This window comes from Ranitomeya variabilis, chromosome 4 (genome assembly GCF_051348905.1).
Source record: "Ranitomeya variabilis isolate aRanVar5 chromosome 4, aRanVar5.hap1, whole genome shotgun sequence".
Lineage (NCBI taxonomy): Eukaryota > Metazoa > Chordata > Amphibia > Anura > Dendrobatidae > Ranitomeya > Ranitomeya variabilis.
The window spans coordinates 689,940,022-689,952,551 of record NC_135235.1 but is presented as its reverse complement, the minus strand read 5'-3'; the positions used below and the strand labels follow the sequence as shown (position 1 = coordinate 689,952,551).

The following is a 12,530-nucleotide window of genomic DNA, read 5'->3' as shown; positions in this document are numbered from 1 at the left end:
ATTCGTACTGTCCAGTCTGGCAATATGGGTGTGTGTGTGCTGTCCAGCTAAAGTAATCTGTGTCCTGCTTCAGTCAATTGGAGAGCACTAAACCATACTAAAGCTTGAAGCATATTGCTTGAATCTGCCACATACAGCCTTGTTCTCCTCTCGTTCACTCCTCTGTGCTCAGCTCCCGGCTTGTGTATTTGTTTCCTGTTGTGACCCCGCTCCATTTACTGACTACTTTTGTGTCTTCTGATTTTGTATTTTCTCTGTCCTTCTGGTCCCGACCCGTCTACTCTACCTGACTATTCTTCTTGCCACTTCAGTCAACAGGACAGCAGATAACACTGTGACCCAAGTCTAGGGACCTCTGTGTAAATCCAGGTTCATGTAGAGGGGTTAAAAGATGATGAGCAAGGCAATATCTAGGATCTGGAAAGAGGAGTAGATAGTGCCAAGCCTGTTCATGGTAGCCATCTTTTGAGTTGCCAGGTGACCACAAACAGTGCCCCCAATATATTGTGCCAGCTTAAGAAGAGAGCCTGGATCGGAGGTTCCATTTTCACGCCGGGATCGGAACGGTCGGGACGGTCACCTTTGTTGTCTGGGGGAAAGCTTAGAGATCCGGACCGACCTTTGCACTTGACAGCAGGGGGCGGAGTGAGGATAAAAAGGGCTGAGAGCGTGAAACGGCAGGCAGACTTGGCAGGAAGACACAGATCTGCATTTAAATAGCAAAATGGCGGATCTTCCTTTCTTACCCTGGTAAGTGTCAACACAGTAGTGTACAATGGTACAGTGGAGAAAAAAGTATTTAGTCAGCCACCAATTGTGTAAGTACTCCCACTTAAAAAGATGAGAAAGGCCTGTAATTGACATCATAGGTAGACCACAACTATGAGAGTCAAAATTGAGAAAACAAATCCAGAAAATCACCTTGTCTGAACTGGCAAGATTTTTTTTGCAAATTATGGTGGAATATAAGTATTTTGTCATTAACAAAAGTTCAACTCAATATTTTCTTATTGTTATTTTGTCCTTTGTTGGCAATGACAGAGGTAAACATTTTCTGTAAGTCTTCACAAAGTTGGTACGCACTGTTGGTGGTATGTTGGCCCATTCATCCATGAAGATCTCCTCTAGAGCAGTGATGTTTTGGGCCTGTCGCTGGCAACACAGACTTTCAACTCCCTCCAAACGTTTTCTTTGGGGTTGAGATCTGGAGACTGGCTAAGCCACTCCAGGATCTTCATATGCTTCTTACTATGCCATGCCTTTATTGCCCTGGCAGTGTGCTTGGGATCATTATCATGCTGAAAGATGATCCACGTTTCATCTTCAATGCCCTTGCTGATGGAGAGAGGTTTGCACTCAAAATCTCACGATACATGGCCCCATTCATTCTTTCATGTACACGGATCAGTCGTACTGGTGCCTTAGCAGAGAAACAGCCCCAAAGCATGATGTTGCCACTCCCATGCTTCACAGTAGGTATGGTGTTCTTTGAATGAAACTCAGCATTCTGTCTCCTCCAAACACGACGAGTTTGGTTTCTACCAAACAGTTCTACTTTGGTTTCATCAGACCATATGACATTCTCCCAACACTTTTGGATAATCCAAATGCTCTCTAGCAAACTTCAAACAGGCCCGGACATGTACTGGCTTAAGCAGGAGAACACATCTGGCACTGCAGGATCTGAGTCCCTGGTGGGGTAGAGTGTTACTGATGGTAGCCTTTGTTACGGTGGACCCAGCTCTATGCAGGACATTCATTAGGTCCCCCCCGTGTGGTTCTGGGATTTTTCTCTGGTGGTCATTTTGACCCCATGGGGTGAGATCTTGCGTGGAGCCCCAGATCAAGATTATCAGTGGTCTTGTATGTCTTCCATGGGTGGATAGGCTATCGCTCTCTGTGCGTTTTGTGTGTTTAGCACCGTATCAGCTACCAGTGGGACGTCAGTGATCTTGTCAGCATGTGTTCAGGGCTGTCCTCGTGCCATTAGAATTCTGGCACCTCCAGAGAGAAGATTGGCTGTGTGAGTTCAGGGCTGGCATCAAGCCATTACAATTCCAGCTCATCCTGAGAGATTTGCTGCGTGTTCTTGCTGACTGAGTTTTTGCTATCTGCTTCTGTCCCGTATTTAAGCTATACTTCCCTTTGGGGTTAACAGGGTATTGCACCACAGAGCAAATTTTGCCCATGTGTTCTTTAGCAGTGGTTCTAACAGGGTATTGCACACTTACTATTGTCAATCTATCCCTCGGTGGTTAGTTGAGCTGGTACTTACTTTCCTTGTACCCCTCGGTGGTTAGCTGAACTGGTACTTACTGTCCCTGTACCTCTCAGTGGCTAGCTGAGTAGGTACTCCTCTCCCTGTGCACCTCTGAGTTGCATTAGGGTTTGGTTTTCTGCATTCCATTCACACTGTGTGGAGTTAACTCAGTTTAAGGAGGAACGTTTGCTAGTTTTATACATTATTATTCACACTAGCAGCAGTTATTCATCTCTGAACGGTGGACCCCGGGTTGTGATTGCACTTTATAGTTTAATTTAATGCTATCTGCCACCCTTAACAGTGGCTGACTAAATACTTTTTTTCCCCACTGTATATGAGGTATTGTCCGAAGTTGAAAAATAATTTGTAAGGTCCATTTGTTTCCTATTATCCTTTGTGAAGAATTCCAAAATTATCACTATATAAAGTGACACACGTCAGATTTGAAAATGGAGCCTGGTTAGGAGCACAAAAGTGGCTGCGGGAAGTGGTTAAATCAGAGCATTTTGGGCACTAACTACTATAGTCAAACTGTGAGTATAGACAAAAATACATCTACTGAAATGATTAAACTCAACAGTCTTCATCAGTAAAAAAATAAATAACTAGTGGTGAAAGTTCTCTGGGGTAATAACAGTATGGGGCTAGGTAGCTCTTACAATCTAAACTATTGTAAGGGACAATATTTTCAGTCAGATGAGTTACAAGAAGAAATATTGGACATTCAAAGAGAACTTTTTATAATAGTGCAGAGCTGACGTGTCTTAAATTTAGATCTCGGACATTTGGAAGAGGCAATGGAGAACCCTTTTTTTTAAAGACTACCAGGGAGTTCCAGATGTACACAAGTGAGACATATTGTACTTCATGATAGTCATAGAATTTCTTCGATATGGCTCTGGTGAAAACTTAGGAAATTTTGCAATTTTTGAACTTTGAATTTTCATGCCCTTAAAATCACAGAGATATGTCACACAAAATAGTTAATAAGTAACATTTCCCACGTCTACACAATTTTGGAACCAACATTATTTTTGTTAGGAAGTTATAAGGGTTAACCAGCAATTTTTCATTTTTCCAACAAAATTTACAAAACCATTTTTTAGGGACCACATCACATTGGAAGTCACTTTGAGGGGTCTATATGACAGACAATACACGAAAGTAACACCATTCTAAAAACTGCATCCCTCAAGGTGCTCCAAACCACATTCAAGAAGTTTATTAACCCTTCAGGTGCGTCGCAGGAATTTTTGGAATGTGGAAAAAAAATGAACATTAACTTTTGTTTCACAAAAAAATTACTTCACATCCACATTTTTTTATTTTGACAAGGGTAACAGGAAAAAATGGACCTCAAATTTTGTTGTGTAATTTTCCATGAGCATGCTGTTACATGGCAGAGCTCGAAAAGGAAGGAGTGCCATTTGACTTTTTGAGTGCAAAATTTACTGGAACATTTGGGGAATGCAATGTCGAGTTTGGAGAGCCTCTGATGTGCCTAAACAGTGAAAATCCCTCACAAGTGACACCATTTTAATAACTGGACCCCTCATGGAATTGTTCTAGATGTGTGGTGAGCACATTGAACCCTCAGATGCGTCATAGAGGTTTATAACGTTGAACCGTAAAAATAAAAAATCTAATTTTCCCCACAAATGTTTTTAGCCCAAAATTTTGCATTTTCATAAGTGTAACAGGAAAAATTGCACCATACAATTTCTTGTGCAATTTCTCCTGAGTACACCAATAAGCCATATGTGGGGGAATACTACTGTTTTGCACATGACAGGGCTCGGAAGGGAAGGAGCGTCATTTGACTTTTTTAATGTAAAATTTCCTGGAATCATTAGGGGACATCATGTCCCAATTGGAGAGCCCCTGCTTTGCCTAAACAGTAGAAACCCCCCATAAGTAACCCTATTTTGTAAACTAGACTCCTCAGGGAATGTATTTAGATGTGTGGTGAGCACGTTGAACCACCAGGTGCTTCACAAAAGTTTAGAACATTGAGCCGAGGAAAAAAAAAATAATAAAAAAAAGAAAACAATCACATTTTCCCCACAAAAATGTTATTTTGGCCCCAAATATTGCATTTTCATAAGGGCAACAGGAGAAATTGCATCATACAATTTGTTGTACAATTTCTCCCGAGTACGCAGATACCCCACATGTGGGGGAATGCTATTGCACAGTGCAAAGCACAGAATGGAAGAGGTGCTACAGTGGGGCAAAAAAGTATTTAGTCAGTCAGCAATAGTGCAAGTTCCATCACTTAAAAAGATGAGAGGCGTCTGTAATTTACATCATAGGTAGACCTCAACTATGGGAGACAAACTGAGACAAAAAAATCCAGAAAATCACATTGTCTGTTTTTTTATCATTTTATTTGCATATTATGGTGGAAAGTAAGTATTTGGTCAGAAACAAACAATCAAGATTTCTGGCTCTCACAGACCTGTAACTTCTTCTTTAAGAGTCTCCTCTTTCCTCCACTCATTACCTGTAGTAATGGCACCTGTTTAAACTTGTTATCAGTATAAAAAGACACCTGTGCACACCCTCAAACAGTCTGACTCCAAACTCCACTATGGGGAAGACCAAAGAGCTGTCAAAGGACACCAGAAACAAAATTGTAGCCCTGCACCAGGCTGGGAAGACTGAATCTGCAATAGCCAACCAGCTTGGAGTGAAGAAATCAACAGTGGGAGCAATAATTAGAAAATGGAAGACATTCAAGACCACTGATAATCTCCCTCGATCTGGGGCTCTGTTATGATCCTTAGTGGTTGAGGATCACAAATACTCCAGCTAAGCAACAAACATAGGACAAGCTCTAGGGAGGTGGTAAACTGGACTGACCGCAAAACTGAACCTATCCAAACACACTAGAGGTAGCTGGTGAACGTGCCTAAAAATCCTAGACGTCTCGAGCCAGCCTGAGGAACTAACTACCCCTAGAGAGAAAGAAAGACCTCTCTTGCCTCCAGAGAAATAATCCCCAAAGATATAGAAGCCCCCAACATGTAATAACGGTGAGGTAAGAGGAAGGCACATACACAGGGGTGAAAACAGATTCAGCAAATGAGGCCCACTAATACTAGATAGCATAAAATAGAAAAGGGGTCTGTGCGGTCAGTAAAAAACCCTTACAAAATATCCACACTGAGATTTCAAGAACCCCCGCACCAACTAACAGTGTGGGGGGAGAAACTCAGTCCCCTAGAGCAACCAGCAAGCGAGAAGATCACATTTTAGCAAGCTGGACAAGAAACATGATGAATGCTGATAATCAAAAAATGAACAAACAAAAACTTAGCTTGTCTTGGAGAGACTGGGAGCAAGGAAGTCACAAGGAATCTGAAGAGCACTGAATACATTGATAGCAGGCAAGGAACTGAGTATCCAGGTGAGCTAAATAGGAAACCAACCAAGGATAACGAACCAGCTGATGCAGCCAACCTGCAGAAAGACAACACTACACAGTACCGCTTGTGACCACTAGAGGGAGCCCAAAAACAGAGTTCACAACAGGGCTCCACGCAAAATCCCACCCCGTGGGTCAGAATGATCACAAGAACGGTGAGCAAAAATCCCAGAACCACGCGGGGGGACCTAGTGAATGAACTGCAGAGAGCTGAGACCAATGTAACAAGGCCTACCATAAGTAACACACTACGCCACCATGGACTCAGATCCTGCAGTGCCAGACATGTCCCACTGCTTAAGCCAGTACATGTCCGGGCCCGTCTGAAGTTTGCTAGAGAGCATTTGGATGATCCAGAGGAGTTTTGGGAGAATGTCCTATGGTCTGATGAAACCAAACTGGAACTGTTTGGTAGAAACACAACTTGTCGTGTTTGGAGGAAAAAGAATACTGAGTTGCATCCATCAAACACCATACCTACTGTAAAGCATGGTGGTGGAAACATCATGCTTTGGGGCTGTTTCTCTGCAAAGGGGCCAGGATGACTGATCCGGGTACATGAAAGAATTAATGGGGCCATGTATCGTGAGATTTTGAGTGCAAACCTCCTTCCATCAGCAAGGGCATTGAAGATGAAACGTGGCTGGGTCTTTCAACATGACAATGATCCAAAGCACACCACCAGGGCAACGAAGGAGTGGCTTTGTAAGAAGCATTTCAAGGTCCTGGAGTGGCCTAGCCAGTCTCCAGATCTCAACCCTATAGAAAACCTTTGGAGGGAGTTGAAAGTCCGTGTTGCCAAGCGAAAAGCCAAAAACATCACTGCTCTAGAGGAGATCTGCATGGAGGAATGGGCCAACATACCAACAACAGTGTGTGGCAACCTTGTGAAGACTTAGGCTACGTTCACATTTGCGTTGTGCGCCGCAGCGTCGGCACCGCAACGCACAACGCAAACAAAAACGCAGCAAAACGCATGCACAACGCTGCGTTTTGCGCCGCATGCGTCCTTTTTTTGATTGATTTTGGACGCAGCAAAAATGCAACTTGCTGCTTCCTCTGCGCCCGGACGCGGGCGCCGCAGGGACGCATGCGGCGCAAAACGCAAGTGCGACGCATGTCCATGCGCCCCCATGTTAAATATAGGGGCGCATGACGCATGCGGCGACGCTGTGGCGCCCGACGCTGCGGCGCAGACCGCAAATGTGAACGTAGCCTTACAGAAAACGTTTGACCTCTGTCATTGCCAACAAAGGATATATTACAAAGTATTGAGATGAAATGTTGTTTCTGACCAAATACTTATTTTCCACCATAATATGCAAATAAAATGATAAAAAAAACAGACAATGTGATTTTCTGGATTTTTTTGTCTCAGTCTGTCTCCCATAGTTGAGGTCTACCTATGATGTAAATTACAGACGCCTCTCATCTTTTCAAGTGGTGGAACTTGCACTATTGCTGACTGACTAAATACTTTTTTGCCCCACTGTATATTGGAATTCAGATTTTGCTGGAATGGTTTGAGGGTCCCATGTCACAACAGAAACCCCCTATATGTGAAGTCATTTTACAAACTACACTCCCTAATGAATTCATCGAGGTGTTCAGTGATCATATTGACACCACATGTTCCTCCCAAAATAAATTACATTTTTACAAAATGTTGTTTTAGCCCCAAGTTTTTAATTTTTCTAAGGGCTAATAGCAATTTCTTTTTAACAACAAACTGAGGTCCATTTTTTCCTGAGTGCGCCAATATATGTAATCGTGAAATATTTTTCAGGCACAGTGCAAAGCTCAAAAGGTAGGAGCGCCTTATTTTACTGTTATGGTTTGCAGGTACCATGACCCACTGGGTGAGCCCATGAGCTGCCAGAACAGCAGAATCCCTCATAAGTGACCCCATTTTACAAACTACACCTCTCATTGATTTCATCTTGGGGTGCAGTGATCATATGGATGTGTCACAGAATTGTATACCATTGGGCGGTGAAGAAAAAATAACTACATTTTTACCCAAAAAATTTTGTTTTAGCCCCAGATTTTACATTTTCACTTTAAAAATGGCACCAAAATGTGTCCCACAATTTCTACTGAACGTGGCAACAACCCATATTTGGCTGTACAGTACTGCTTAGCCATACGGAGAGTCTCGGGAGGATAGGAGCGCTATTTGCCTCTAGGAGCACAGATGTTCCTAAAACAGTTTGTAGACTCCATATACAGAGCCCCTAGGTGCTAGAAGAGCAGAATCCTCCCTCAAGTAAAACCATTTTGGAAACTATACCCCTTTGGGACTTTATCTATAAGTGTAGTGATGATTTTGACTCCACGAGTGTTTTCCAGAAACAAGCAGCAATGAATGTTGCCGAGTGAAAATTGCACAATGCCGTTGCAGTCATCAATGTGTTATGCCCAGGCCGTTCTTCTGAAGACATGCACACGTAAATTAGGTGGGCTGTCATCGCTTCAAAAATGCCAAGCGTGGACGCTATATGTAGATTAGGCACACTGTGGGGTTCAGAAGGGAGGGGGGCATTTGGATTTGGGAGTGAAGAATTTGCTGAATTTCTTTTGGCGGGTGAGGAGCCATTTCGCTTTACCAGAGACTTTGTACTACAAGTAACGTGGAAGCCCCTATTTTTCTAACAGATGACAGACCTGAGTGGGGATTTGCTTTTTTGTGGATTGACTTGAAGCTTTTATTGGGAACATTTTACATAACGTTCAGGATCACATTTATCCGTGCTTATTATTACTCTGTGTGAGTTTTGGCATGCAGACAAGCAGGGGATACCGCGTCTGTCCACGATGTCTTCATCCTACTAATAAGCACGGATCTTCCTGTATCCGATCCTATGGCTATCTAATTTTTAACATTCAGATGACGCTATAACGGACCTACCACAATCTACCACCTATTGCACTCTCTTACGCTAGTACGTAACTGATGAAGTCTTCATGACCGAAACAATTGTTGGTACTACAAATAAATCTGAGTTCATCACAAACTTAAGTTGAGTCCCGGGTTCTCTGTATCTGTATATGTATGGTGTGGGAACTAACCCGTGTACTATTTTCAGTAGTGATCACGTTTTGTCTCTTTACCTGAGAAGAATCTGTGACTTCTCTGCATTTAGTGGTCACTACTCACCTGGGTAGTCATCTGTAGGAATCTCCTCTTTATACCATTCATCACCCCTCACATATGTCTCTGTAGTATTAATATGGGTCAGATCTCCACCCTGAAACAAATATGGTAAAATTCACAGACAGATGGAGAAGTCACATCTATAATCATCTCTAATCCTACCATCACCACCATTCTCATTACACAAGTTCTGGGATGTATTACGAAATTAAGTCTAGATCACGTGAAGTTATTATACCCCTCTACTCCTCCTTGGTCAGATCTCCTCTGGAATACTGTGTCCAGTTCTGGGCACCACATTTAAAAAAAAAAAAAAAAAGACATTGAAAAACTGGAGCAGGTTCAGAGAAGAGCTACCAGGATCGTGAGCGGACTGCAAACTATTTCATATGAGGAACAGTGGAAGAGTTAAAGTAACTGGGAATGTTTAGCTTGCAAAAAAGAAGACTAAGTGGAGACTTAATAGCTGTCTACAAATATCTGAAGGTCTGTCACATTGTACTGTAGACGGATCATCCTTATTCTCAGATATTAGAAAAAACTTTTTGACAGTGAGGGTGATCAATGAGAGAAACAGGCTGCCACGAGAGGTGGTGAGTTCTCCTTCAATAGGGGTGTCAGGAACATGAGGTATTTGATTGTCTATGATCACGCACACTGAGCTCTGCTACGTCCCTTAAAGTTGAGCACAGACATGCTGTGGGCTCTTCCGACCCCCCATTCTTTTCTCTGCCTGCAGCATGGTGGGATTCAAGCCACTCGTTTCCCCCTCCCCCACGAATGCCTTTGTCTGCCTCTGTGAAGCTAAACGTAAGAGTACAGATAGCCTGAGATTCTTTGTTCTATTAAAGTGACATATATGGGCACCGATCTGGGTTAGAGATATAAGAATTATATATTCCGGATGAAACTCGATAAATCGATAACTCACTGAAACCACTAGCAGCTAACAACGAGTTCAAAGTGTGGGTTTCTTCATAAGCGGGTCCTGTAATTACTCCGTGTTTACACTTAAAAGAATCCCCATTATGTGGGGCACATCTTGATCATTGTGGCTTCCTTATGCGAGGTTCATACAGAGAGATATTTGTAAAAACGGCATTTCATACCTCCAAGTAAAGGGGAGGTTTCTGCCCCCAAGTGAGGTCACCCCAGGGGGATGGCTTTGGCTTTAAGCTAGGAAATAAGTAGTGAAGCAATCAGTCTTCACACGTCTTTTGTCCAGGGTCTAGCTGCTGTACAGATGTGTGATATGCATCTAGGTGTAGCCCCTCCTCTTCAGCACACGGCTAGCCATGATGATGCAATGACATAAAGAAATATAAGTGTTCTCTTCAATTTTCATCCCATTTTATTTGTAATTGTATTGTACATATGATTTGTCTCTTTCACAATAACTTTTTATACCTCTGTAAACACTGCCTACCTTTTTTGGAGTAAAATATAAAAGTACTAGCTTATCGCTCCTTGTTCTATAACGAACTGTCGCGTCCTCTGGAGTGAATTAGGCTACCAATTTTTGATTGGCTTCAGACCCGTTAATAATTATGAAATCGGAGCTGGTGCCAGTGGAATTGTCCTGTGCAATTGGAAGGCTTTGTAGCAACGGCGGCGTTGATAATTATTGTTCCCACCTGAGTGGGAGTAGTTATATCACCCTCGCTACAGCGTACCCAATAGCCAGTACATAGCAGGCAGCCTTTCTGGCGACCAATTACCCTAGGTGCAGTACACTGACTGACCTGAGGGTAAAGGGGGCACCAGAGAACTGCAAGTACCAAACCGGAACTGGGAAGTGGGATATAGATAAATCCCCTTCAGAAAGAACAAGGGCAACCAAACAACTCCGGTTCACGACAAATTGGTGTGAGTGGTGGGGATGATAAAGGTATCCTCCCCGTGAACCGTGGCATATTGGTGGGATCCCTGACATATCCAGTGGGATTCGTGACAGGGGGCTGGAAAGACATTTGTCTGAGATAATTTAGTGTATCCTGCATTGAATAGGAGGTTGGGCATAATGCTCTAACATTCTATGATTCTACAATATAATACTGTATACTGTAATAAGCATAACACATAATATTGGTGGATAAAATAATACTGAACACAAGACCTGAGGAGATCTCATGACACTTTCATTCCATCTACCTGATGATCCTGAGGAACATTGGGATTTTCTGGTTTACAGTCCTGTGGAAGAAGAAGACGGGGACATCTCTTCGGTGTTGTCCTCTTGCTGGACAGATCTGGAGGAAACACATACAGGGACAGAATTCATTATTGACATACAGATAATTATAGGCTGTGTGTATTTAGTCCTATCTATTACCTGGAGATGTGAGGGGCTGGGGAACCTCCATTATGACGTCCTTGTACAGATCTTTGTGTCCTTCTAAATACTCCCACTCCTCCATGGAGAAATAAGCGGCGAAATCCTGACACCTTATGGGAACCTGACACATACAATGATACTGTCATCCCCTCGATTCCTTCATAGCGTTACTGTATAATGTCCCAGCATTCCCAGCAGTGTCACCTCTCCAGTAAGCAGCTCAATCATCTTGTAGGCAAGTTCTAGGATCTTCTGGTAGTCGATATCCTCACGGATGAAGGGGTGAGGTGGAGACCCCTTGATTGGGTTTAGTAGTCTTCCCCATTTCTCAGACACAGGGTCCGGACAGCGCTCACTAGAGGTCTTCTTCACTACTGTGTAATCCTGGTTATGGAGAGACACATTAATAAATCTCACTACAGAGATTTCTAGATTCCTCTCCTGTTCTGTCCATTTGTTATTCCCATAGATAAGGCTGGTTTCACAATTGCGGTTGTGTCGGCATTTTTCCGCATGAGTCATGTATTCCTATCTTTAACATTAGGGACGCAGATGCCTGTGATTGGATGCGTTTTGCAGCATTTGACAATGCATGCGTCGTTTTGCTGTCTGCAGCTTGGCGTGGTAAACGCTACATATCGTAATTTCAGAGGCGTGAATTTGCCACCTAGAAACGTATGTGGTTGCTAGCGGAAGGAATGCGGCAAAAAAACGCATTTCAGTCTATGAAAACGCATGCGTTCGCAAGCACATGCGTTTGTGAACGCATGCATTTTTCCACAGGAAAGCCTGTCTAGACACTGATTAGCCACCCCCCACATACAAACTGATAAAAGGAGGGAGTGGGCATTTGCAGGTCACTACTCAGCAGACTGGGAACAAGAGAACAAGCTCTGAAGCTGTGAGGAATCTACACTTTGAACAATGTGGAGTATCACAGCCAATGTCTGTATTTTCTTTTTTCTCTCTCTATATGTCCTAATAATTTCTGTCTCTTTTTTCTTGCTGCATGCATCAGAATGTCATCGTCTTCTTCTGAGGAGCGTCTTGGGCCTGAACAAGGTGGAAATGAAAACGAAGTGAGTACTCACCTCTTCTGACTCATTCTCTGTCAGATCTACACATGTGACAATTTTTTTTTTTTTTTCAGAACAGTTCTTCAACTGCGGCAGAGGCCGAGCGGGAGCAGCGTGGACACGTTCGTGTGGCAAGGCGGCGTGTAAGTATACCTGACTGATTGTGCTCTGTTTATTGTATCCTAACTGTACTATTCTTGACTGTTCATTTCTTTACTTTGCTCTTTTACCTTTTTCTTCTTGACTCATTTTTTTTCTTTTTTACTTTGAATATT

The 12,530-nt window shown here is 43.0% G+C and overlaps 1 protein-coding gene across 2 annotated transcripts in view; it reads right to left on the bottom strand.

Annotated features, from left to right (window-relative positions):
- The window catches only part of LOC143767663 (uncharacterized), a 113,794-nt gene that overhangs the window by 75,136 nt on the left and 26,128 nt on the right, over positions 1 to 12,530 (bottom strand). The window contains exons 3-6 of one of the 2 annotated variants that reach the window (XM_077256131.1): positions 11,384 to 11,563; positions 11,177 to 11,300; positions 10,996 to 11,093; positions 8,848 to 8,938 (exon numbers count right to left, since the gene is read on the bottom strand). In XM_077256131.1, coding sequence (XP_077112246.1) covers positions 8,848 to 8,938; positions 10,996 to 11,093; positions 11,177 to 11,300; positions 11,384 to 11,563 — 493 coding nt within the window. The remainder of the gene's footprint in view (positions 1 to 8,847; positions 8,939 to 10,995; positions 11,094 to 11,176; positions 11,301 to 11,383; positions 11,564 to 12,530) is intronic. The other variant, XM_077256129.1, reaches the window with a different exon arrangement.